General features: G+C 45.5%; 2 protein-coding genes across 3 annotated transcripts; one reads left to right on the top strand and one right to left on the bottom strand.

Annotated features, from left to right (window-relative positions):
- The first annotated feature begins 22,689 nt into the window (after positions 1–22,689).
- Positions 22,690–23,753, top strand: MSMP (microseminoprotein, prostate associated). Its single transcript, XM_016222886.2, has 3 exons — positions 22,690–22,819; positions 23,045–23,153; positions 23,527–23,753. The coding sequence occupies exons 1-3, from the start codon at positions 22,690–22,692 to the stop codon at positions 23,705–23,707; spliced, it is 420 nt and encodes a 139-aa protein (XP_016078372.2). The 3' UTR covers positions 23,708–23,753.
- A 14-nt stretch (positions 23,754–23,767) lies between these two features.
- RGP1 (RGP1 partner of RAB6A GEF complex) lies at positions 23,768–27,654 on the bottom strand. Of its 2 annotated transcripts, XM_016222882.2 has the most exons (9): positions 27,618–27,654; positions 27,123–27,257; positions 26,408–26,544; positions 26,037–26,120; positions 25,794–25,943; positions 25,384–25,530; positions 25,047–25,174; positions 24,657–24,846; positions 23,768–24,156 (listed from the first exon to the last, which is right to left on the bottom strand). In XM_016222882.2, the coding sequence occupies exons 2-9, from the start codon at positions 27,236–27,238 to the stop codon at positions 23,933–23,935; spliced, it is 1,176 nt and encodes a 391-aa protein (XP_016078368.1). In that variant the 5' UTR covers positions 27,239–27,257; positions 27,618–27,654; the 3' UTR covers positions 23,768–23,932. The 2 variants fall into 2 exon arrangements, with proteins under 2 accessions (XP_016078368.1, XP_016078369.1); XM_016222883.2 differs by lacking the exons at positions 26,037–26,120; positions 27,123–27,257; positions 27,618–27,654 and having other exon boundaries at positions 25,794–26,007; positions 26,408–26,537.
- Positions 27,655–27,799: the final 145 nt, after the last annotated feature.

The raw sequence follows: 27,799 nt of genomic DNA, 5'->3' as shown, positions 1-27,799 counted from the left end.
CTTCTCTGAGTCCTTCCACCCCAATTTTTATAACCCTTCATACACTGTTTTTAAAATAGGCAGCTACTTTCTACCTACCCCACTGGATTGCGTGTTCCATGAAGGAAAGAATGCTATCATGTTTAATCTTTGTGCCTCAACACTGGCAATACATTTTAGAGTCAAATAAATGTTCTCTCAATGAGTAAATAAGAGTACAGATGAACGGATTCACTTGATAGGAAAAGGAATATTTCCCCTGAGACTGCAGGCAAAGATGGGACAATGGATTCAAGGATGGATTTAGTGATAGCTAAATTTATCTACTGAGCTTTGAACTTAGGTATAAGCATAACCTCCCACCCTATCACAGTCTTCTTTATCTATGCCATGACAAATGTCTCCTTCCCACTCGTCACAACAGCATGAACAGATTCTACAACTCTCTGCTCCCTTTTGGTTATGTGAAAAAACTCAGTCCAATCCAAATGGTTTAAAACTCGAATCTGCGGTCCAATGTAGAACTCATCTCCTCCCCTTTTCCAGTCCAAGCTTGAGCCATGACTTAAGGAACCTGAAGTAGGCAGGAGAATATGGTCCCTTCTGTGGCTTCTCCTCTTCCTCTTCTAGTTCTCTAGAAGGTTCTCTAGAAGGGTTCTAGCTCTTCAGGGGTTGGGCACCAGGAGGAAAACAGAGAGGAAAGAGATAGTTGTCTCTTCAGTTAACAGGGTAGTTACTGCAAATCACTGCTGGCTGTGGATGACAGGCCATCCCAGCCCGTTTTCCGGCAGATGTCAAAATGCCAGACCTCTTATGGTGCACTTGTGTGTGTTCTTTAGAAAGTCCTGTGAGGCCTCTCCACTGAACTGAGCTCTAATACAGACAACCCTGCTCCAAGTCATCTCCTTTAGCCCTTTCTACCTCCTGTCCAGCAGGAAGCCTCTTGGATGGGCTACCAGCAAGACCGCTGGGGTCAGCTTTCTCAGCGTCCCTTTGACCACAAGAAACTCATGTGCGTTTGCTAAGCCAAACAGAAATAAATACAGGCTATTCCACCGCCAGAACCACCTGTCGTTCCACCTCTCTCTAATTTCCTTTCCTCTTCCCAGATAAATGCAAAGCTGACAAAGTCCACTGTCCGAACATACAGCCTAACCAGGGAATGTGAAATCGGTCTCTTTCATGTGGACTCTCTTTGATACCTTCTTGCTTGGTTGGGCGGAGGGGGGGAAGTACTCCCTGCTGGGCTCATGACTCCCTCCCTTGAGTTATCTTGTATCTTAGACGGGGAATGAGGTGGGTTGATGAGGGATGGGTGGGGTTAGTTGTTGGAAGTATCAGGGCTAGTTCTGCAACCTCTTTATAAGCCCTGGAGAGAGTATCTGACATTAATTATTAACAACTCTCTCTAGAATGTGTGGTACTTAGAGCTTCTTTGTCCCCGTCTTTGAACCCCAGTAACTAATTTCAGGGAAATAGAAAAAATCAACTCAATATGTTCTACAATATGCTGAAGTGAAGGAAAGATTATATGAAATAAGGAGCTCAACTGCATTCCTATATGAAGAGGCAAGGTCATCTTCTGAGTGAGAGAAAGAACCAGGAGTTGAAGGTTCAGGCAGAATAAAGAAAGAAGACAGAGACAGACTGGGGATAGAATACTGGATGAAAGCCATGGACACTTTCTTTCCAATAAAAAAAGGGCACATATGCATATAAAAAATTTTGCATATTATTTCAGGGCTGCTTATTAAAATACATACATGCACACACATTTGGATGAAAATTGGGCTCCCAAAACAACAGGTATGATATACATGACTGCAAAGACTCCATGTAAATAGATGAGTCAGTCATCATCCTCAAACACCTGCTAGGTCCCTAAGAGAGAAAAATGGAGTGGTAATGTGACACCAGCCTCTCCCACCAAATGACAGCTGAGAAAATCTCCGACCAATTATTGAAAGTAACTCAGGCCCAGCCGGGTGGCTCAGTTGGTTGTAGCATACGCCAAAAGGTTGCAGGTTCCATTTCTGATCAGGGCACATACGTAGGTCGTGGGTTTGATTGATCCCCAGTCAGGCACATATGGGAGGCAACGTTTCCCTCTCCCCCCCCCCAAAATCAATAAACATATCCTTAGGTGAGGATATATTTTTAAAAATGTAAGTAACTGAATTGTCTAACAACTAAAGCAGAGAAGGTTGCAGTTAAGAAAACAAGAGAAGAGCCCTAATGTTTTTCTTTCAAATCTAAGCTTTACACTAACCTGACAGAGGTCAATAAACAGGTTCCAAGAACCCCATATTCAAACCAATTTACAATGACAATAAATGTCTGAGTACCTTGTTAAATTGAAAAGGATTAGATAAGTGCCCATTATCACAGTAATCATTGTGGCGATTTCCTACCCCAAAATGAAGCAGGCTGTCCCTACCATCAGCAATCTAAGGGCATATTCTAGAGAGGTGAGATGTTCTAAAAGAATGAGTTTACTTATTTTCTTAAGATCATGCAAAGGTTTTCAAATCTTTTATCTCTTTGTTGAAAACTCTAAGGAGGGGAGAAAGTCATTGACACGACCAGAAGACAGTTTAGAAACTGTTAAATTCAGTTCAATATAACAAGTATTTGTTGAGGGCCTTCAGAGGTAATTTGATTCCCTGCCCCACCCACCCTTAGGAAGTAAACCAACTAGGAAGGGGCAAGAGCCAGTTTATGGGACAGAGCGGTTATATATATGACTGTGAAGTCGTAAATGGATGTGAGTCTCCCCCCCCCCCCCCCTCCCGGCCCTATCCAACCCCTTCAGTCCTCCGCCTGTTTATCAGATCCGCAGAAGACTGGAGTCAGAAGGAAGGAAGAGCATTTCTTCCCCTGCTCTCTCTGCCTTGGCCAACATCTCTGACAGAAGCTGTGTGTCCCCTATGGCCCCAGCTTCCCTGAGGTAGGCCCTTCCAAGTTCCAGCCTCTAACTTATCCTGGCTCCTGGGTTCCCTCTCCTCCTACCTTCAGCTTAGGGGTGACAGAAAATTCCTGCTGTTGCTAATCTCTGGGTTGCCTCACCTTCCCTTGAATGGCTTCCCAGCTCTTTTTTCACTTTCATAGTTAATCCTTTGGGTAAAACTCCCTTTGGCTTAAATACTTAGAGTGATTTCTGTTTTCCTGGCTGGACTCTAAATGTGGTAGCTAAATCAAAAATGCATTCACTGATACTGAGAGCAAAGGCTCTGATTCCAAAATTGCTAAATTCAAAGTTCACTGCTCTTGTTGTGAGTCCAGACTGAGTTACACAGAGGAGTGAATTGATTTTTCTCTTCTCCCAAAAGAACACAGTAGAAAAAAGGAATTTGGGGGAAAGACAGAGAAAGGAGTATTATGGGCTTCATTCCCCCAGGATAATATGGGGAGGGGACTGCTGACACTCATAAGGACATGGACATGATTGAGTCCCCCTTAAAATTTAGGATGAGTCAAGAGGAGCCTGTACCTGCACAGAGCTAGGTTAAGACCTTTAGAAACCCAAAACACTGAAAGGTTATTGTATCCCACCCCTTAAAGAATAAATGAAAATAAAATCAATCCGTACAATGTATGTGTAAGGAAATGAAATAAATTCAGATGTTTCACACTTAAAATATGTATCAAAATCTTTTCCTCCAAATCTGTTTGGTGGCCTTGTTTTCCCGGTGCCCTAGGCACACACTTTGCCCGTTGGGTCATCCAGTGACAGGCCCCTGCAGCCTGCCCTCTCCAGAGCTCTGGTGGCCAGCCTCTCAGGGATGGTGCATGCGGCTGGAGGCTGTCTCCTGAGGACCCAGGAGTGATGAGAAGGGATTTTTAAATTCACGTGGTCCCAACGGGAGCTGTGGGCTTTGGAAGGGAAGGCGAGCTGGTGTGCCAACCCTAACAGGACTTTCTGGAAGAGCAAGAGGATGTACAGGGTTCACCAGCTGGTGGTGAGATATGCAATGCATGTGTGTCTAAGGGGTTATCCATGTGCGTAAAAAGCTAATGCACCATCTATCAAAACCACCACTGGCCATCATCTTCTTTGAACCAACTGTGGGGAAGGGGAGAGCAAGACAAGCTTTGTTGCAGAGAGAGGAAGTGACCCAGAGGAGACTGATAACAAGGACACAAGCCTCTTCTACAAGGGCCTGGCCGTGCATGGCAGGGAATAGGCAGAAAGCCCGGAGATGGAGCTTCAGATTGGACTGGGAGTTATGAATCTTAGTTTTCTCTCTTCTCCTCCCCCCCTGCCCTTTCTTTCTCTCTGGATCAGACCAAATATACCTGAAAGATACAGTATCCCTGGGAGGGAAACATCAGGCCTAAAAATAAAATTTCAAAATCTCTGCACTTCCAAGTCTGGCTGTGCACTCTGTACCAATTACCTATTTATCCACCTTCATGGTTTTAGCTAGTGCCAGAGGTTGACAATGCCGAGATTTCTATCTCCAGCTTTACTTGCCTTTATGTGATTCCTGCTGATTCCTGCTGCCTTGAACGCCCTCCCCACTCCCATCCCGTTTTGCGTATTCAAATCCTAACCATTCTTCAAGGTCTGGTTCACATGCTGCCTTGGGTTAGAGGATTGTCTTTCACCTGAACCTTCAGTGTCTTATCTGTATCTCTTGCGTGGAGGCTTTCACTTTTGGCCTGCACTGAGTAATGTGGGTGCTTCTCATCCCTCCTGCCAGGCAGTAAGCTACTTGAAAACAGAAGACATGTTTTATTCATCTTTGGATCCCCTTAGCACCTAGAGTATTTGTTGATGGAAAGAGCACTATCCTTCAGAGCCTAGATGATTACTTCCAAAATGATATCTTTAAAAAACTCTTTCTGAATTCCACTTGTGATGCTGCCTTCAATCAGTCTCACTAATAACTATTGCTAATGTTTATTTTGTGCCTATGCCAACTACTGTGCCATGAGTGTTGCATCTAGTATCTTATTTGACCTGCCTAACAACCCTCTAAGACAGGTACTATTATAGTCCCCATTTGGTAAAGACACAGACCTAGAGACATTAACCAACTACCCACAACTACCTAGTTTGTAAGTGACAGAACAGGGATATGATCACTTCAGAGTCCCATCTACATTCAGCTAAAAACAGTAGCACCCAGATTGGTCATCCACTTCATTAAACCAATTTAGAATAATTTTTAGCTCTTTTGATAAAATTTATCTTCAAAGAATTATTATTTACCACATATGTATATATACATATGTATACATATATACATATATATAATTTTTAAATTTTTTATTATATTTGAATTCTCACCTGAGGATATTTTTTCCATTGCTTTTCAGAGAGAGTGGAAGGGAGAGAAAGAGGAAAACATCAATGTGAGAGACACATCAACTGATTGCCTCCTGCACGCACCCCCAGGGCTCAGGATGGAGCCTGCAACGGAGCTACGTGCCCTTGGCCAGAATCGAACCCAGGATCCTTTGGTCCGAAGGCTGATGCCCTAACAACCACTGAGCCGAACTGGCAAGTGCCATATGTGTAATTTTAAACTGGCTATAAAATTAAAATGAAAAACTATTTTTTCATCTATAAAAACTGTTTTAGAAATAATAATACCTAATGCTAGCAAGTGTGCAGGAAAATGATATTCTCATAACTGTTCGTGAGGTATGATCTGGTATAACTTTAAAAAGCAGCTTGGCAATCTCCATCAAAAGCCTTTAAAACATTTTTACCACTAACCCATCAATTCCACTTCAAGAATTTAGCTAAAGAAAATCACAGATTTAGCCACAAAGATACTAACACAGTCTTGTCTTTAATAATGAAAAATTAGGAGAGATCTAAATTTCTAATTATAGGGCACTGTGTAATTAAATTATATTACCCTTATACATTAAAATCCAAGTGGCCCATTAAACACTATTCCAGAGATGTGTGATAAGAAAAATTGTTTACCACACACCATCAGGTGAAAATAGAATGTTGAAAGATGTATGGAACAAACCCAGTTTCATTAAAAGCACACACACACGCAGAAGAATCTGGAATGAAATAAATCAAAATGTTGAGAATGGCTATCCTTGGACAGTATGGATTAGAATTTTATATTTAACTGTATTTTCAATGATTATGTATTGGTTTTGTAGTAAGAAATATGAGGGTATTTTCTCTTTTAAAAGGTGTCATGGCGATGAAAAGATACCAAAAAAATTTTTATATCATTAAAATAAGTCTGTAGTTTCCATTTAACAAATATACCAATAAAAATTCATGTAGCTTTTATATATAAATTACTGGTATATTTGTTTACAAAGACATATTACCTAAAACACTTTATGCCTTTTATACAACCCTACTGCAGTCAGCATGCAGCTCAACAAATATTTGTGGAATCGAATTAGTGTAAAATTTTTATAAACAATCTAGATGAGGAAGAACACTGAAGTTCCCAGTTTATAGATGGCAGCAAGCTCCTCCACTATACCTCAATCACATTGGACACTGTTGACCACCACCTTCTTTTAAATTATTATTTTTTTAATTTTTGTTTAAAATATTACAGATGTCCCTTTTTCTCCCCAATGACCCGTTCCACCCCATTCCATGTCCCTCCCCAGTCCCTCTCCCCACCATTGTCCGTGTCCTTGGGTTGTGCATAGATGCATATAAATTCTTTGGTTACTCTCTTCCCCTCCACCCACCTGCACTCCTCCATCCCTCTGACATTCGTCAGTCTCATCGATGCTTCCATGTCATTGAATCTATTCTGGTCATAAGTTTATTAAGTTCTTTAGATTCCATATATAAGCGAGATCATGTGATGTTTGTCTTTCTCTGCCTGGCTTATTTCACTTAGCATAATATTCTCCAGGTCCATCCACACTGTCCCAAAGGGTATGAGATCCTTCTTTCAGCTGCGTAGTATTCCATGGTGTAAATGTCACCCAGCTTTTTTACCCACTCATCTACTGATGGGCACTTGGGCTGCTTCCCATCACCTTCTTCTTAAAACTCTTACCATGGCTTCTGCCACAGCTCATTCTCCCAGTCATCCTTCCATCTCACTGCCCGGTGATCTCTCAGTCCAGCAAAGACCCTCTTCCTCCTTTGAACTGTAGGCTTCCCACCCCCATGCCTTAGTTTTCGGCTTTCTGCATTCTCCTTCCCATACTCACTTCCTTGGTGAGTTCACCCACAGTCATGGCATTAGCTATCACCTCAATGGGGATAATTTCAGGGACATGACCTTATTTCATTGGGTGTGGACATGTGTGCTGTCATTGCTACATGTATAAGGTATTTTGATATTGCACAACAGCAATGACTAGAATTTTACAGTACAGCTCACAAGGGAAAGATTGCTTGGAGGATCTGCGGAAGAGTTGTTGGCATCAATGGCAATGAACTCCTTCCCCCTCCCCATAAAGTAAACCAAATAAAAATACATAAATTGAAAAAAAAGTCAGCAAAGCATGTGCTTGAAATGGTCAGGTTAATGGTGTCATATCTGGTTTGGAGATAGAAGAAACTAAGTAAATGAAATGATCAGCCAAAGATTTTTTAAAAAGGTCCTAGATTCTACATTTACAAAACTCGCTTATATGAACAAAGTACATGTTTATTATTCCCATCTTTTCGGTTTCTGGTGGTCAGTCCTAGTCAGCAAATCACATTACTATGTGGACTCAGCTTCAAGACAAATCTTCTGCCTCCCTCCGCCTTCCAATCAGATTTCTGTCCTTAAGCTTCTCCTATATAGAAATTGCAAGACACCACTGGGCCTACAAATTCATTATTTATACTCAGGGTATGTTAATCATGGGTCCTGAAATAAGCTAAGGTCTATAGGCATCCCTTGCACCCAGTGCCCAAACATAAAAGTTACAGACTTTTGGAACAGGAAGACAGCAATTTTTGGCTAATTTCTGACTAATCCTTGCAGGAAACAAACAAAAGCATATGGTGGAGAGCTCCATAGATTATTACTGAAAAAGTACAGCATGCAGAAAAAGTGGGTGCCAACAGAAATAACAGACCACAAGAATCTATCCATGGGTTTGACAGGGTCAGGCGTAGTGGATGTGTTTCAACCACATGGTTCTTCCTTGGCAATGGGTGCAGCCAGTGCTGGGACAGTGGTGGTGCTGAGGCAGGTACGCATGCAGCCGAGTGCCCGGAGCTACCTGCCCAGCCAGGCCACATGCCGCTGGCATCTATCCTAACTTTCCTTGGGTGGGCCCAATCAGCCCCCTTTGGAAACAGGTACACGGGCCTGCATCATTCTACATTCGGTCCTGCCTTACCTCGTCAAAGGTGGAATGAGCTAACTGGTACCCTCTACTCACATGAAGATCTTCTACATCTTCACAGTTGCTGATACCACATCTTTCAGTGGTCCCCAAACCAGTTTAACACAGTCAGGTCTGATCGTTTCAAGTCTTCAAGGCACTGCTCAGACTCTCCTGAATAAAAACTGGTCTCTCAGAGAGCTGCCCCTCCCCTGCGTCACTACCTGAGATGGATGTAAGAGGGGAAGGGGACTTTGCAGCAGCAGGAGAGTTGGACTCCTTGAGCAAGTGGTCCTCTGGCTTCCTACATCCAGGGAAGTGTTTCTGTGCCGTTTGCTGCTTACTCTGCTGGCAATCACAGCCCAACTCTGTGGCTGGTATAACCCTAGGATCCCTCTCAGCCTAAAAATAGCCTGAATGTGCCCTCTGGCAAAATACACTGCACTGTCTTCCCCTGGCATTATTTTTCTGAGTCTAGTTGTGATACCTATCACACCCCTCCGATGCCTGTGTACTGAGCACAGACGCAACAGAAACCCTTCATACAGTCTCTGCACCAAGGGCTTTCCCTGTGCATGTGGGAAATGCCCCACATGTTGACCTCCAGGGTCAGATGTTTTCAAAAAGTCTCACTGATGCCTCTTTCAAAATATATCTCCAGCCCAGTCGGCGTGGCTCAGTGGTTGATCACCCACCTGTGATCCAGGAGATCTTGGTTCGATTCCCCACCAGGGCACATGCCCGGGTTGCCGGCTCGATCCCTAGTCGGGGGTGTGCAGGAGGCAGCCGATCAATGACTCTCTCATCACTGATGTTTCTCTCTCTCTCTTCCTCTCCCTTCCTCTCTCTGAAATCAATAAAGATACATTAAAAAAAAACAAAAAAAACCCCACATATATATATGTTTATCTCCAGTCCAGCCTGTGCGCTTGTTGTTGAGGGTCAGGGCACATGCGAGGTGGTGGGCTCAATCTTAGATTTCACAAAATTTTAAACTTCTGCTCTTCAAAAGACACCATAAAGTAAATAAAAAGGTGATACAGATGAAGCCACGTTGACACTGAAATGTTCATTTTTTTAAAAAATCATTAAAAATAAAAGGCCAATCCACAGACTGGGGAGAAATATTTTTAATTCATATTCTCACAAAGGACTGTACCCAGAATACATAAAGACCTCTTACAATGCAATAACAAGAAGCCAATTTTTTAAATGGACAAAACATTTAAATAGACTCAAGCAAACATGACATATTGGTGGAAACAAGGATATGAAAAAGTGTTCAATATTATTACTCACTGGGGAAATGCAAATTAAAACCACAACAAGATACCAACACACACCTACTAGGATGATTTTTATTTTTTTTTAAACTAGTAATACCAAGTGCTGATGAGGAATCAGAGGAACAGAAACTCTCACAACACGGTGCTGGTAAAGCATAAAATTGTATAGCCACTTGGGAAAACTGCTTGGCAGGTTTTTTCCTTTTCAAGTTAAACATTCACTTACCATAAAACCTAAGATTTCACTCCTATGTATACAAACATATGTCCATAAAACAACATGTATATAAATGTTCCCAGCAGCTTCCAAAAAGTGGAAAACAACTTAAATGTCTACCAGCAGATGAATGGATAAACTGTGGCATATCCAATAATGGAAAACTGCTCAGCAATAAAAAGGGATGAATTATTGATATACACAAAAACATGGATGAGTATCAAAAATGTTATGCTGAATTAAAGGAGCCAAACACAGAATCCGTACTCTATTATTACATTTATATGAAGCTCTATAACAGGCAAAACTACTCGACAGTGATGGAAATTTGCTAAGTGAATGTCTGGGGTGGAGGAGGTGGGGGGCAGACTGATTGCAAAGGATAACGGGAATTTAGGGGATGACAGGAACGGTTTTCTATATATTGACTGGGGAAATGGTTACACAGGTACAAACATCTGCCAAAACTCACTGAATTGTACACTTAAAATAGGTGTGTTGTCTTGTATGTAAATTATATTTCAATAAAATTCAAAATTCTTTTGCAACAGTTAAGGAGTAATTTTGAAGTCTTTTTTGATATCAATAGTGGCTAGCCAATAAATCATTACAGAGGTTAATCAGCCCCTCGGTAGCACAGGATCATCCTCGAGCCAGCAACCTTCTCAAACCAACCAGAGGACTGGATTCTCTGCCCAGAGGAAATGGAGATTAGAGAATCTGTTTTCCAATTCACAGAAGTTAAGAGTGTGAGTCTGCACATCCTCTCATAATTAACCCGAGTTAATTTTTTAAAAATCAGACCTAGCCTAGCCGGGCATGGCTCAGCGGTTAAGCATCGACCTAAGATCCAGGCGATCAGGGTTCAATTCCCGGTGAGGGCACATGCCCGGGCTGTGGGCTGCAGCCGATCAATGACTCTCTCATCATTAATGTTTCTCTCTCTCTCTCTCCCTCTCCTTTCCTCTCTCTGAAGTCAATATATTTTTTTTTTTTTTTTAATCAGACCTGAGCTATGATGAATTTTCTAAAAAGCTTTTTTTATCAGAAAGTTAATGCTTCAAAAGTGAAGAATTTCCATTGTGGGAAAACAGAACACCTCTAGTACATATTCTGATTGGGGCTGGACCTTCCAAAGGCAAAATATCATCTGGATGTATTCTGGCAGGTGCGCACACACACACACGACCGGCAGAAATGCTCCCTGGCCACACTCTACATGGCATAGGGGGACAGTGGCTCCACAATCAAGGAGCAGGTTTAGAATAGCCAGATGTTTTTATCAGGTTTTTATTGGTGTAACTCGACTTACAAATGTTTATTACGATGACTTTTTTCTTCTTAATTCTCACCCAAGGATATGTTTTTGTTTCTCATTGATTCCAGAGAGAGAAGCGGGGGGAGGGAGAGAGAGAGGGAGAGAAGCTTCGTTCCACACACGCCCCAGCTAGGGACTGAACTGCAACCTGAGTATGTGTCCTAAATGGGAATAAAACCTGAGACCCTTCAGTGCACGGGATGATGCTCCAACCACTAAGCTGCACCAGCCAGAGCTATTCCGATCACTATCAGGCACTGGCCTGGCCAGTGTGGCTCAGTTGGCTGGAGCGTGCCCAGACACCAAAAGGTGGTGGGTTTGATTCCCAGTCAGGGCACATACCCAGGATTCGGGTTCAATCCCTGGTTCCGGGCATGTGCGGGAGGCAAATGATGGATGTTTCTCTTACATTGATACTTCTTTCTCTCTCTCCCTTCCTTCCTCTAAGATCAATAAACAATAATATTAACCTATTTTAAAAACTATCAGGCACTGGAAAAGCTTTCTGTGTAAGCACAGGAAGGGGAGAAAACAAAGTAAAACTTGATTAACTGCCCTCTACCTGCCTGCCCTACCTTACACCTCTCCTCACCTCCATCCCCTCAACTCTTGGCCCCCTCATCCCCCAGTAAGTGTTAAAACCACACCAGAAGGTTTGGGTTGGGCGAAAAGTAAAGGAACACCTAGGATGAAGCTATAGATAAGAAGTGGGGGCAGAGGTGATTAATTCAATGACATTTGTCTTTGTAGTCTCCAGCATCCATGTCCCCTTGCTAAGAGTACTCGGATGTCCTTTCAGGCAATTAACTCTCCCACTTGGGTACAGCCTTGTTGGGAGAGTAAAATCAAATGTTTGCCCTCCCTTGACAAAAACCAAGGAGTTTCCCTCTGGGCTCCTTCCCCCAGATGCTTTCTTCCTATATCCAGGTACAGCCATCTAAACTTGACCAATCAAATGGTCTCCTGAGACTTGTCTTCTGTAGCTGAGTGATTGGAGAAGTAAAGAAATGGTTTGCAGTGGAGCCAAGCAAGAGAGTCGAGCAGTTGCTTCTCTGTCAGCTCCAAGCCTGGTTCCATAGGTTTCCCTTCCATCCTGTGAGGCTCTCCTAAGTGGAGAAATAAATATTTTAAGTCTCCCCTTCCTCCCCATCCCCTTTCCTTTCTCAATCCACTTTATCAGGGTTAATGTCTGTTACCAATTTGGTGTGTTTTCTTCCAGACAACTTATATACATCTCATTTTTGTTTTTAAAAATGCATGGATGTGTACTACAAATAGGATTATATTAAACATATTGTTATGCAACTTTTTATGAGATTTGATTGTCTATTTCTTTTGTATCTTCTCATCATTCCTGATTAAAACTATATGCAAAAATCCTGCTAAAGTTAAAGTCTAGGGGTAGGGTGGGGCTCAATCTCACTATAATATGGCCCATTAATTACCCATAACAGGATGGATTTGGGCTCAGTTCAGCTGAACAATGAAGATCCTAAAGAATGTTAACAGTGTGTCAGGCTGAAAAGTTCTTTTAGACAGTAAGAAGGCTCTTAAGCAGGGAAATCTCATGATGAAGATAGCCTTTCATGAAGAATAACATGGCAACAGTGTATATGATATAGATCAGAAGGAGGAGAGACTGGATGGCAGGGAGACTAGTTCAGTGGCTAATAGGAAGTAGTAGTGCTGAGGAAACAAAATTCTGGACTACAGCCATGGCCAGTGAAACAGAAAGAAACTTTTACTGAATTATAAGAAGGTAGACTAATACAGTGGAAAAAGCAAATGACTGGAATTAGAGGAGCTAGATTTGAATTCCAACTCTGAATTTATTAGCTCTGTGACTTTTTGGCAAGGCACTTTCCTGTTCCATATCTCAGTTTGCCTGTCAATAAAATGAAGAACTTGGAATATCAGAGCCTCTAAGATTATTTTTCAAAAGGACCCTTTTTTTTTTTTTCTAAAAAACATTTAAAAAGCAAGATTGTTCTGGTTGAAGCATGGCTAACGGGCTCAGAGCACCAGCTATCCTTAATTTCACCTCTCAGCCACCTCAGAGGCATTCTTGAAGAATCTCCAGAGGACTAGGGAACAACATTTGAGAAATCTCTAAAGACTTTACTACCAACTCTAATATTTAATGACTCAAGGGGGTAAAACTGGCAGAGACAGGTGCCTAGGAAAATAGCAATGACTTTAATAGCTGCCACAAAATCATATAATAGAAAGGGTGAACTGACTTCCAATAAATTTGCCTGCTTCTGCTTATAGGCCAAACCCAAGTTAATATCCAAAATCTCATCCAAATCTTGTGCAAATGGTAATCTAACCTCTTTATAAACAATTTAGTCACAAATAATTCATGCCTAATTCAGCTCATTCCAATTTGAGGTCCTCTGACTATTCAAATGTTCTTCTTAGTAAGCCAAATTCTGTCTCCCATCACTGTCATCTGAAATAAAGGTCTGTGTTCCACCTCTGAAACTAAACCAAATAAATCTAACCCCTCTTCCACAGGACAGTCTCAACTGTTTGAAAAGAGCTATTAAGTCTGCCTTATTACCCTTGATTCTCTCTTGCTCTGACCTGCCATGAATGTTCCACAGAGGTGGTCCACTCCAGTCTGGGTCAATTCAACATTTTCTAAGCATCTAAATGCAAGTAGATTTTCATTTATTTGTGGGTTTAAAGACTTAAACCAGATGATATTCCTTACAATAAATGCCTAGCTTCATAACGAAATGTAAATAGAACCCAAATTCATTATATGTTAACTATTCTTTTCTTGCTAAACATGAGCTGCTCCCAGTGTATCAGAAGTAGGTTGCTAAATCTTTGACCCAAAGCAAATTGTGAAAACATCTAGCCCGGAATCCAAAGAAATCCAAGACTCAAGGTCCAACGAAGCAAGTATAAATGACTCTACAGCTTATAATCTTACCAACTCCTAGGGGAATATAATTCTTACCAGTACAAAATTCAATGATCACCAACATAACATGGAATATCAATGTGAAAAAGCTTCATTCCCCATTCTTCATCCCACCCATTCCTTATTCCACTACCAGGTCTGCAAAATCAGGGTCTGGGGCTTGGGCCTAGGTATCTGCCATTTTGGGTAGTTCGAGAATGGGGAGTAGAAAGTATGACTGAGTCCCAAAGGAGAAAGCAAGCTGGCATAGCCACAGTCTGTGATTCCTTGTGGGAGCGCTCAGCCTTTACGGTTTCCTGTGCTCCAGTTGTCCTGGTAACCTGAGGCCTCCCTATTTGTGTTGGCATCATGAGGCCAAGAGCGGAAGCAAAGCTGGAACACCAGGAAGACTTGCAGGGAAAAAATGTGGGTAATGCAGCAGTTATGCCACAGGAGGGTCAAGACTAGGGCATAAAAATTACCTGTTTGGGTAGGGGCTGGGGGTACTGTCATGTAAAAACTTGATTTCCAGATTCCACTTCCAGCATTTCTAATTCAGTTGGCCTAGGATGAGATCAGGAACCTGCAATTTTAAGAGGCTACCTCCTACCAAGTAAGACAAAGACCACACTTTTGAAAATCTAGGCTAAGCAAACAAATCAACAATTGGGGCCCTAGCTGGTTTGACTGAGTGGTTAGAACGTCGGCCCACAGACTGAAGGGTCCTGGGTTCAATTCCAGCCAAGGGCACGTACCTCGGTTGCAAGCTCCATCCCTGCCACCACTCCAGCTGCGCGCAGGAGGCAACCAATGTGTCTCTTTCACATGTTTCTCTCTCTCCCTTCCACTCTCTCTGAAAAGCAATGGAAAAAAATATCCTCAGGTGAGGATTAGAAAACAACCACACACAATTGGGGAGAAAAAGTATAACCATCTGTCAACTTCAGAGAGGTGATATTCTAGAACAGTAGTTCCCAACAAGGGATGAGGGTGGGGAAATTTTGCCCTCCAGGGCACATCTGGCAATGCCTGGAGCTATTTTGGGTTGTCACAACTGAGAGGGTATCTCTGCTGTCTAGTTGGTAGAGGTTGGGGATGCTGCTAAACATTGCACAGGACAGCCCCACACCCCGACAAGAGATTACCCAGCCCACAACAGTGGTGCCATGACTGAGAGGATATTCTGCCCCTCAACCCCATCACCCCCAATCCACAGAAATCAATGCTCTGTACACAGTTTTATGTCACAGTACAGAGACTTATGAGAGATCCCCTGGAAAAATTGATACCCCAAAAATAATTTTTTTTAAAAATAGTGAATGTTATTAAAAATCTGGATAAGGAGGAGATGAGATAAATAGACAATAAAGGGAGGGAGGTATGGACAACAATGGTGAGGGAATCAAGGGAGGAAGAGGCACTGGGTGACAGCAGTGGGAAATGAATGCTGCTCCCTCCTCGGGTACAGCCTACTCACATGCAGAAGGCTGGTAAAGAGGCGATAAACTTATTAAAATTAACATCGAAGCAAAACCAAAAAAAATGAAAGACAAATGGATAAAGGAACTGTGAAGAATTAGCTTTAGGATTTGTCAAGCATAGATCTGGAATGAAAAGATGTTAGAGAAACTCCTGAAAAGAATGCTAAGAAAAGAATATGAGAGGACTCCTAGGAGGTCAAGAATTATGTGAGAAAGGAAAAAGCTGTTATTTGTGATCTTCTAGCCCCAATCACACCCAAGAAAGATGGGTCCAGAAGAAGTTCCTTGGTTTTCCTGAGCAGAGCTAATGAAGGGGAGAGGAGCTGGAGAAACATGAGCACACCGAAGAACTCTCCTCAGAGGGGAAGAGGGCGGGAGTGGTGCTGAGACAATGGACTGGGGCACAAAGAGGAGGAGGAAAGCGGTTTGTGAGAAAGAAAAGAGAAGGGAGAGATTTAGCAGCCACTGTCAGGAAAGGGACTTTCGGGACCCTTTCTCTTGGGGAAAGAGAGAGATTAAATGAGAAAGTTTCTGAACTTTTGCTTTGAGTTATGGATGAGATAAAACCTTCATCTTCTCCCCTTTCTAAGAAATCTTCCATAAAAACTGACATTACTATCAGGACTCTTTGGAGTTGAGTTTGGGTTTTTTCTCAGTTGTGACAACATGTAAGACTGGCTTCCAAACAGATCAAGAGCCCAGTTACACGTTTTCCCTGTGTCTGAGGTGACCATAAGACGTTTTAGAACAGCCAAAAGACAGCCATGTGACAAGGTACTAAGTAACAGAGTTTTTAGAGCTAACACAAGAGTTACTCGCCTCATCAGGCTATTTAAATTTAAATTAACTAAAATTAAGTAGAATTAGAATCCTGTTTCTTAGTCACGCTTAGAAACGTACAGTGTTCAATAGCCCCAAGTGGCTGGTGGCTAATGATGAGACAGGACAGGTAAAGAACATTTCCACCATTGCAGAAAGTTCTACTCAACAGTGCTGGAGTAAAAAGAAAAAAAAAAAATTTTTTTTAAAAAGAACTTAGACAAATAAGCTAACAAAACCAAACCCTTTTCAAATCTTTAAAGAGCTGCCACACTGAAAAAGAAGTAGATTTCTTCCATATTGTTTCAAAGGGCAAAACTAAGGGGAAATATGAGATGTTTTAGCAAGACAGATTTCAGCTTAACAACTATCTAAGGACTAAAGCCAGACAACAGGGGAACTGGCAGCCTCCACTGCAGGAGGAGGTAATCCATCCCCTTCAGTAGAGACAGTCAAGCAAAGCCTATCGATCATCTTTCAGGAACAAGAACTACATGCCTTCTGCCTATCTAGTTCTGAGTCTATAATTTTAAAGAAAGAGCAATTTACAAATGAGATAAAAGTGTCTCATAAATGGAATTTTAAAAGTTACTACTGCATTAAGCAGATTGTGGAGCAGGCAGGAAAAATAAAAGCAAATAGACAAGGAATTTAGTCAAAACTGGGTGGGGGGAGGTAATTATTGGTGGTAAGGGCCCTCATGAATGCAAGGGAAAAAAACAAAAAACCAGAAAAATCTGGTGAGAATGGTTCCAGTGGGAAGAGATGAGGTAGGAAAACTTCAATGTGGATTATTAATGAAAACTTAACTATAACTGAAATCAAAACTACAACCATAAAATCTTTTCTATTCTCTGCCAGAGAGACTATTGGGCTGTTCGGGTATAGCAATTGTATGTTATTGAAACTCTGGCCCCTCCATCCCATCCACCTGCCATTCACCACAGCCTTACAAGTCTCTCTCAGCTCCTGAAACAGCCTCTTTCACGAGGTCTCTTCATCCTCACAGCAATGGCTCTCCTCTCAGCCCTACCCAGTCTATACAGAATGCCAAACGATGCTCTCTTAAACTTCTATCCCACCTATAAACTGATCCATCCTCATCTTCCACCCCAAAATACATTTGGCCTGATTATAATATAATGTAATATACTAAATACATGTTCATGTTCTTTTTTTTGTTGCTGCTAAATCTTCACCTGAGGGTATTTTTTCCACTGATTTTTAGAGTGAGTGAAAGGGAGGGAGAGGAGAGAGACACACATTGACTGGTTGCCTCCCACAGGCATCCTGAACCTGCAACCCAGACACGTGCCCTTGACCGGCAATCGAAGCCACAACCCTTCGGTGCTCAGGCTGACACTAACCACTGAACCATGCCAGTAAGGGCCATATTCATACTCCTATATTGACTTATGGTTCTATAATCTGTGCATTTTAGTCTGTGTGTGTGTGTATGAACATGAGAACATTTATGCACACACGTGATAATATCTACTTTTGATAAGCATTTAGGAATCTGACACTAAGATTATGAAGTCCACTACACAGTGCCTAGTCCTACACCAGGCTTAAGTGGACTTTACAATAATGGCATGTCATGCTTCTGGATGCAGAATGTGGGAAGAAGAGACTGAAGTACATGTGAATTTGAAAACTTTTTTTTCTTGTAGGAAAAATAATGGAAACGTAAGTATCTTTTCTATATCTAGAAGAATGTTTAATCACAAAAAGAAGGCTGAAGCCTTGCAAGTACAATAGAGTTTACAAACAGTCCAGAATGGGAAAAAGGGGATAGAAGACAGAAGTGGATCAAGCAGAATTAAGAAAGTACAACCTTTTAAAAATCTGAGGTCTTCCCAAGGGAAAGAAGAAAAAAGAGAAGATTTCAACAAGAGAGTGTTAAAGATGGAGAAGAGCCAGAAAGGGCTGTGAGCTTAAAAAAATAATAAAATTCAATGAAGAAGCAGTGGTGTATGTTGGCAAAGAGAAGTGTTGAGTTGAGGGGAGGGAGAATTTATAGTAGAGGAAGTTGGTGTGAAGTTTTCCTCTAAAGATGCCCAGCAGAGCAAAGAAGGAATGAAGGCAAAGGCCACTGGGAATAAGGTAGGGCTGGAGCTGAAACAGCACAGGAGAAAGCAACTGGGCCCAAAGTAGGAATTTTTTTTTTAATTAACTGACCCAGATTTTCTTGTTTGGGGCCAAAGGCAACTGCAGGGTTTAAGGATCTTTAAAATAAATTATAAAGATCCTAACCCTTATAATTGCCATTGGCCCAAGACAACATAAATTATAAAGATAATAATAGAATTAGAGTGAGTTTCTGAGACAAGTACCAAATACCATTTTAGAGCTGGTTTTAGAAGAGAAATTGGACTTACAAATTGCTATGCTATAGAAATACCGTTGTGAATAAAACAGCTTTAGCTTTCTCTCTTTATCAGCCACAGGGTAAATATATAAACTTTGCAGCTACATACAAATCCACAGAAGATAGTATGTAACCTAACATATATGGTAAAACTTAGTTGCTTGTCTTTGTATACTGTAGCCCAATGCCTCCATTCCAAGAAATATTTTACTTAGATCAAGAATACATAGGGCAGGTTAAAGAGCAGAACAGAAAAAAATTAAGGTTAAAAATAAAGACCATAATATGAAGGAGAGGAAAACTAGATGTACGATGCTACTAATACAGAAAACAGGGACATTAACAACACAGAGTTCAGTCAAATCAATAAGGGAAAAACGGAGGCAAGACAAAGGAAAAGAATCAACGCTATGTAACTAATCTTGATAGCCTCACTTCGGATTTTAAGTCAAATACTGAATCAAATTTTTCAATTAAAAAAATTCAACAGAATTAAATTGATAAAGTGTAGTCATGCAACTTTATATGACTACAAAAAGTAGCAAGTGACTCTTTTTTTCCTTACAGAGACTGAATGGCAGGCAGCAGTGCAAGACACAGATAATCTTGCCTACTCACTCACTACTCTTCCTGCTCAGAGACCAAATCCAAATTCCTTACACCTGGCATTCAAAGCCTTTAATGACCTAGCCACAACTGTACCCCAATAACCCTAACTCCTCCTACTCCTTACGCCTACTCTTCACGGTCCCAGTGCACAGGCCTCTGGACCGATCTTATCTCTAGGGGTTGGCCATCTCCACCTTCCTACCGGACAGGAGTCTCCTGCTGCAGGCTCTGGTTGGCCAAGGCCTACACTGGCGAGGTACGGTCCTGCAGCCCGCCCCCCAGTCCTCATTGTGGTCTCCGCAGCCCTGCGACCCCCTCCCCTTTCTGAGCCTCCCGAACTCGGACTCTCCGTTTTGCCCCTTTCCCTCCCCACGCGAGGGCCTTCTCCCTGTTCCACGACGTCCTCCCGGCGGCTCGCTCCTGCCTGCCTCCTTTCAGGAACAAGCTCTGCCTTCTGCCTCTATGAGGTCTTTCTCACCTGGGGCAAAACCAGGACCTGGACCACTCAGCACACCCCTCCCCCATCCCCAACTCTCCCAGGTGCTCCCACCACCCTCCCGGTGCTTCCCCGAGCCTGCCCGGCGCCCCTCTGGAGCTCCTGTTCCCCAAATCTCCCCGCCGCCGCAGCCAATCCCTCCTATCCGGCCAAGGCGGTGGGGGTCAGCGGTGACTCACCCGAGGGCTGGCCGGCGGCTGGGGGACCGGAATGCGCTCACTTCCTTAGCAGCACGCACCTGCCCGGCACCGCTGGAGCGCTGCCCAGCCGGGCCTCCGGCGGATGTTTTCTGTCCCCGCGCTGGCGGCGCCCGCCAAACGCCCCCGCGCCAACCGAGACGGCCCCCGCAACTGGCATCTCCAAGGCCGCAGGAATCACGGGGTTGAGCCCTAACCACTGACACCCCTACACACACACACTTGCTCATTCAGAAGCTGGGCCCGAGAAGCTACAGACGCGCGCGCAGCAAACCCCCCACTCCCCCAGGCATTCAAGTGGGTTCGACCAACACCTCCCCGCCGCTCCCCAATTTCTGGAAAAGGGATCTTGGCTCAGCCGCAACCTTTCTTCCCAGAAGCCCCCTACTCCTACCTCGTCTTCATTACAGACAGTTCTCACTTCTGTCCCCATTGCCTCACATCAGTCCCAATCCCCACTAGGCCCCCTTTGCCTTCTAGCACCACCACCACCTTCAGGCTTTCTAGCTCCCCCTCTAGTGTCCACCCCCTATTGGGTTGGCTCCAGGATGCAGGAACATGAGGTAGTCTATGGTCCAGACTTCAGGTGTCAGCTAGTGTACTTCCCACAGAAAGGCTGCGGCACAGCTACTGACCACTAACAGGGCTTTCGGGCCCATGTGGCAGGGCTTCTGATCCACCTGCTCCAGCCCAGAGAGCAGTTCAGGGCCATGCCTCCCCACGTCAGCCTTCATCAGGGCACCCTGCTTCAACCCTGAGTTCTCTTCTGCCTCTTGGCACTCCTCTAAAGGGAAAGGGTATCAGACCTGACTAGGCTGAATGTGCGGTAGTCTGCATCTCCCTCCACTTATGCTGTCTCCTTGGAAGAGAACAGACGAAGTTTGAGGTGGGCTGAGGAATTGTTTCTGAAGGTGAAAGGGTGAGAGGCAGGGTAGCCCTCTACAAAAGTCAGCCAGAGGGGTTGTATCGGATCCACTGGATGACAGGGAGTGGGAGTCTTGGGAGTAAATGGAACTGGAGACTTAGAAGGAAAAATAAAATACATGCCAAAGTGATTGGCCCTGTAGGTAGGAGGAGAATACCTGGAACAGAGGTCTCTGGAGTGCAGAAAAATGAAAGAAATCTAGGTTAGCCAGGGGCCATTAGTATTGAAGAGACAGCCAGCATTCGACTGATCAGAAAGGAGAATTTGAGAGTTTGCATGAGTGAGAAAGGGAAGAAATGGGTAAAAATCCATGAGAAAAAGCAGGGGTCCTAAGTAAGCTGGGAGGGTAAGAAAATGCTCTCTCTTCCCAGGGTGGAAGAGAGGTACTGGCCTAGGAAAAAGTCTTATCAGCAACACTGTTTCTCAGACCAAACACTTAGGATTTCTAGACTACAAGGACCAAAATCAAAATACTCTGGAGCTAGTTTTTGAAGGAGGCGGTGGGATGATGTGGAGCATGTGTGAAAGGGACAGAGGTCTATGCCAGGAGATAGCTGGAGCTCAATGTCATTAAAAGGAGTATGGACCCATTTTGTCTCCGAGCTCTAGCACCAACCTCAGTAGCTAATCTTTTCTGAGGGCTATGTGCTAGGGACAGACAACATGCGCTACTAAGCTTAATCCTCTTAACAACCCTATGAGTATTGCTATCCCAACTTATAGATAAGGAAACCAGTTTAGAGAGGTGAAGTAACTTGCCCAAAGTCACATAGCTCTTAAGTGGAGTCAGGATGTGAATCCAAGTAGTCTGACTCTGCAACCTCTGCTCTTAGTCACCCATCTTGGGGCTCTCCACAACCTGCAGGAAACCCAAAAGAGGACGTCAAAGGATAAATTCCTAAATCCTCATTCCACAGTGTACAAGAAAGAGGAGTACCTCTGGGAAACTGGAATGATTCATAACATTAGAGCACTTAAGAGATGTTCCTCTTTGAAAGAACCATCCCCATAGGGAGAGATCGTGTATCTGCTGTATGTTTGGGTGATGAACGATGGATAAGCCATCTCTGGATGCCTGTGGAAAAGAGACACCCCACCCCGTCACCCCCATCTCTGAGGGGCAGCCATGTCTCTAGGATACTTCAGGGAGACCCTGTCCTAGGGTCTGAGAGAAACATTCTCCACTCCAGGTGCCTGTTTGCTCTCCTGGAGCCTCTGGCCGTCGCACCCTACAGCAGCTCCTCGGTTTGGCTGGGGCACAGGATTAGCCATCCCCAGGAAATGCCTCCCTCCGGTCCAGGCAGGGATCCCAGCATATCCACCCCTGGAGAGAGTGTGTGTGGTATTGTGGGGTGGGGTGGGGTGGGAGATGGTGGAATGCTTCCTTCTCTCCAGGTCAGAGAAGAGATCTGGGGACCACTTGGGGGCCCTCACCCCTCCCACCTCCTTGCTGGGGGAGTGCCCAGTCCAGTGCCCCTTCCATGGCCACCTCCCTCCCCCTAGCTGTGCAGGGGCATGAATCAGCTCTCACAGCTTGTTAAAGCTGGACCTCTTGTTTTCATGCCCTCACCCCAGGAAACAGAGTTACAGCTTTTCCAGCTCTACTCAGCAGGGGGCCAGGGTCCTCACTTTATAAACATCTCCAAGCCTGTGAGAGCAGAGGGCACGGAGATGGTGTGAGACAGGAGCCCAAGGGAAAAGACAGAAACTAAGACTCAAGGAGAGAAACAAAGAAAAGCCAAGGAGACAAGACCTGAGTAGCCTGAACAGAAGCCGAGAAGGGTCCAAAAGGGCTGTGCTACCGAAATGGCCCTAAGGATGCTCTGGGCTGGACAGGCTAAGGGGATCCTGGGAGGCTGGGGGATCATCTGCTTGGTGATATCTCTGCTCCTTCAGCACCCAGGAGTCCACAGCAAATGCTACTTTCAAGCTCAAGGTAAAGCTGGGCGAGGCATTAGGAAAGGGCGAGAAGCAGAGGGCATTCACTGGGAGGAGCAGGGCTTAGAGATGACCCTGTATCAGAATACCAGGACTCCCTCCAGCTCAGAAACAGGAGAGATTAAATATGGGCACAGTGTGCACTTAACTCTCTCCTACTCCAGGGTGATTCCATCTGCCGCCACAGCTCCCCTACACACTAACATTTCCTGTTCTTCCCTAGCCCCCTGCCACTATGAAGGGAAATATTTTACCCTGGGTGAGTCTTGGCTCCGCAAGGATTGTTTCCACTGCACCTGTCTGCATCCTGTCGGTGTGGGCTGCTGTGACACGTGAGTGACCAAAAATGGCCAGAGAGAATGGCTCTGATGTGAGTGACTGAGAGGTGGCCAGGGCATGACTAGATTCTGTCCTGTTAGAATGAATAGAATAGCAGTTTGAGGCTGGCCGAACTTCAAGGTACCAACAAGAGTGTGAGAGAGAAGGCTTTAGGCTACAAAGTGAGGGAGGGAGGGGTGGATCTAGGGGGAAATATTCCTGCTATGAAATGAAAAACTCCATCTATGGTAGGTGAGAATTTAGTTAGGGGGACCAAAGGGGCACTAAGGGAAGATATGGGAGGAATGCTGGAAGAGAGGGAATATGGGGAGAGAATAATGGTGGCCCTCACTGTGCTGACTCCTTCCCCATCCTTTGGGTCCCCAGGTCCCAGCATCCCATCGACTTCCCTGCTGAGTGTGAGGTACGACAAGAGGCAGGAACCTGCCAATTTTCCCTGGTACAAAAATCTGACCCTCGGCTGCCCTGCAAAGGAGGAGGGCCTGACCCAGAGTGGGGCTCAGCTAACACCCCTGTTCCTGGGGCTCCTGGTCCCCACTCCAGCTAAACTCAATTGATCACCCTTCTGCTGACTGCCCACTGCTGCTGCCACTTCCAGGGAAACCACTAGCAGCTGCCAATTTATTCTGAATAAATAAATTAATGCTACAGCTGAAAGCCTGCTTCTTATTGTCCGTGCCATTGGGCCCCAGGTGGAAAAAATGGGCCCTACTAGAGTCCAGGTGCTGAGCTCTCAGTATCCTGAAGAAAGTAGTGCTGCGGTGGGCCAGTTTCAGATGGTTATGGTGCTGGTGCTGGGGCCTGGGGCTGCATATGAGGCCAGGGTCGGGCTTGTAGGCAGCACCTTGATGGGGAGGTCCCAGCTGAAGGTGTCTACAGGCACTTGCTCAGGCCCTGTCCAGGTGACAGGCTCTGGCTGCTCCACAGGAGGTAGGAGCACCAAACCTGGTTCTCGGGATGTTACAAATTCAAAATGCAATCGCCATTTCAGGGACACTGTGGAAAAAAGACATAGGCAGAGGCGTTAGAAGCCAGAAGTAAAAGCCAATGACGGGGTGAAGTTAGCAAATGAGCAAAAACCTATATTCGGGAAGAGAGGGAGAAGTCTCGGGACAGGGAGCTAGGATCAAGGGTTTCTCCGAAGAAACCTAGTGTGTTAACCATCAACATGACAATAAGAATAGCAGTGTCAAGAACCTAATAACCCAAGTGTGAGGCAGTCAAGACTTGGGAGCCTGAAGTACAGGTGCTGGGGAATCTGAGATCAGTGAATCACAGGGTCCCAGTAAAAATGGGTAAAGAAGATCTGCAAAGCTGTTAAGAGTTTAGGGGTCAGTGCATCTAGGAAACAGGCTGAGGAGTTAATAAAGTATTAAGGATCAGAAGCTGGATGTGGGTATGTCTGTGAGTCTGTTAGGAATCAGGATCCATTACACTGTACCCAAGCACAATATTTTACTCTCTCTCCCCACCTCCGATAATGGTCAGGGTCTCACCAATGGCTGTGCAGAAGCCTGGGGTGGAGCTGAGAGGGATGGGGAGAGAGAAGCTGGTTCTGGTTGTATGTAGGCAGGACTCCTGGTGTCGGGCATGAGTCACATGGGACACAGAGGGCGTACCCCCTGCCCCACGGCGCCGCTGGTACTCAGGCTGTACACGCTCCTCGGTCTGCAAGCTTACTGAAAACTGGGAGCAAGAAAAATGTGTGCTAGCAGGCATTGGGAACTGCTGACTCTAGGTGACAGGGCAGCCCAACCTCAATCTGCTTTACCAAGACCCTGAGTGACCCCACCATCCACTTCTACATACTACCCCTCTTTATGCAGGCCCTTCTCCTACCCTAGCCCTTCAGGCCCAGCACCCCAAAAGCCCCTCTCCCTTCTCACCTGCAAACAAGCTACAGTTCCTTCCCCTAGGTTTAACGTCCCCACCACATCCTCGCCAAGTCTGTATACAGATTTGAAGATGCCAAATGTCCCAACTTTTCCTCGGCCATCACTGATATTGTATAGATCTGGGGAAAACGGGACAGTGTAAGCCTGGAGTCCACACTGGAGAATGTCTAGGGCTGGGAGCCAGAGGCCAAAAGGTAGGGCTTTTCTTTAGAATCTGGGGTGAGATGTCGGTGGACCCTCAGAAGCATATGGCAGTTAGGAGAACCTGCTCTGAGATGGGAACACCGAGAGGGGAGGATGGGACAGGGCAGTTTCAAAGGGCTCTCACGGAGGCTGCGGCAGGACGTGGCAGCCATGAGGCGCTCCCCAGCCAGCTCCGCCGGCCGTGAATCCTTCCTCCCACCTTCATCCTCCTCCAAGAACGGACTGGAGGGGGCCACAGCCTCATCCTGGGGGAACCGGACATCTTGAAGGCCTAGAGAGAGAACGAGCAGAGGAGCGCTGGGAGGGAACAGACGTAAGAGGAGAGGTTAGGCTCCTCAAACCTGAGGGGGCTGGAGGTAGGGGAGCCGTGGCTGAGGTGCACACTAAATCCCTTCTCCAGAACCCCCCTTCCACAACCCACACACGCCTTCACTAAGACCAGGAAGCTTCCCTCCCGCTCACAAGCTCTCTCAATATTATTTCTGCTTTGGTGAGGGTCTTCCCTAGCCCTTCCCTCCAGGAACCCTTACTTACCAGTTAGCACAAGAACCCTCAGAGGGACCCTGAGTAAAGTGATGGGTGAGTTGACACGCTGGCAGCCAATGGTCAGTTTGTAGACATACTTAACTGACTGACCTCGAAAGGAGGGTGGTCCCTCTACGGGCAGCACTTCACTGTAGGAGTCTGGTTGGGAAGTGGTAGTCAGGGCAGCCAGAGGCAGCCAGCCAGAAGTCCTCCCTCCAGGAATCTTGGGAGGAGTGGGAGACAGTCACTTACATGATTTGGACTCTCCAGGGTCTAGCCTCAGGTCACAGAATAGGATTTTTGGTGGAGTGGAAAGGATACACTGACCCCTCTCACCTAAAAGAGATAAAGACTACAGTTTAATTACTCTAGTGTCCAGTACTGGACGAGGCTAGCACAGCAAGTGGGGGTAGTAAGTACTGCTAACAAATGGCAGCCTACAGTGAGCTACCCCTCTTTTCTTGCTGTGAGATAGCAACAATCTTACACCCCCAAGTAACAATTACAATCCCCCCATATCCCCAAGTCACGGAGACTATAATGACCCACTGGACAACTTAAAAATTTCACCCTCTGGTGAAAATTACTCCATTCCCACCAAAGGCAAATGTCCCGTCTCTAACCTCGGTGTGGCAGAAAGACAGTCTGGCTCTCAGGCTGAACATCTGGCTGATTGGAGTCTGGGGGAGGCAGTGCTACTCGACTCTCACTGGCATGGAACTGACAGTGGATCTGGGCACTGGCCCAGGCCAGAGCCTCACTATGGGAGGAAGTAAAGGAGGCATCAGAGAGGGAGTTCCTGACCTCACCAATGCTCTCCCAAACTCCCTACCACACTGTCTAGAGACCAACATGGTTAGGTGGCTGTCTTAGGGATCAGGAAATCCAGAACCGCAAAAAGAAACCATTATTACCAGAGCGAAAGGGGGGTCAGGGGAAGGCAGAAGAGGGTAAAGAGGGGATAAATGGTGACGGAAGACTGTGGGTAGTGAACACACTACACAATATACAGATGATGTATTACAAAATTGTACACTTGAAACCTATATAATTTTATCAGCCAATGTCACCCCAATAAATTCAATGAAAAGAAAAAGAAAAAGAGACTGCTAAACAAAGAGAAGTATACTGTGGCTAAAAGAGAATGGGGGGGAAGGGAGAAAAGGGGAGTGGAGGGTTATGTCTACCACATCTGTTCACCAGCCCTTTCGTGCAATGACAGCACAATGCGCACGAAGGTGGTGGTGTAGCTACAGGACGACCTGAGATCTGGCTTAGTGCTATGGATACCAGGCCTCCTCCCAGAAAGACCACCGTCCTCCGAACCAGCATTCCCACCTGGATGCAGAAGTGGCCGTGGGGGGCAGGGGGTTGGTGACAGTCACCACACACTCCAGCGCCTCCCCCGCCAGAAACACAGGACCTCGGCTCAGCTCTGCTACCACTTCAATCATGGCAGCTCCGGAATGGGACCTAGAAGGAAACAAAGGGGCCAGAAGTCAGTACCAGGGCAGGGAGGGGTGTCCGAGTGGAGCCTGGGGGTAGGGACCAGAGTGTCAGAGGGAAACGCCTGCACTGGGGGGCGGGGAGGCGGGGGGGGGTACGGGGGGGCAGCTGCATAGGGGGAGGGCGTCACCGCGGGTCCCAGACGCCCGCCCCTCTCTGAGTGCCGGGTTAGTCCCCTACCCCCCTGAACCCCCAGCACGGCCTCTGCCCCCCTCCCTCAAGGTTCCACTTTCCAGGCCCAGACCACGGGCACTAGTCATCTCGCGCCCCCAGGCCGGGCACCTCGAAAGGTGGAAACTGGGGGTCTCGGCACACCCAGGCCCTCACCTGTCGCCCCTCCCAGACCCTGCCCGGTGCGTCGCGGCGTCCGCGGCAGAGGCGGGACTTCCCTTCAGCCCCCTCCCGGGACCGAGCCCCTTCCTGCCGGAAGCGCCCGGCTGGCCCGACCGGAAGGGGCTCGAGTCCCGCCGCCTTGGGTCACCTTCCCACGGCCTGGCACCTGGGCGCGG

Source organism: Miniopterus natalensis, chromosome 12 (genome assembly GCF_054644295.1).
Source record: "Miniopterus natalensis isolate mMinNat1 chromosome 12, mMinNat1.hap1, whole genome shotgun sequence".
In the NCBI taxonomy this organism is placed as follows: Eukaryota; Metazoa; Chordata; class Mammalia; order Chiroptera; family Miniopteridae; genus Miniopterus; species Miniopterus natalensis.
This window is presented reverse-complemented; position numbering and strand designations above follow the sequence as displayed.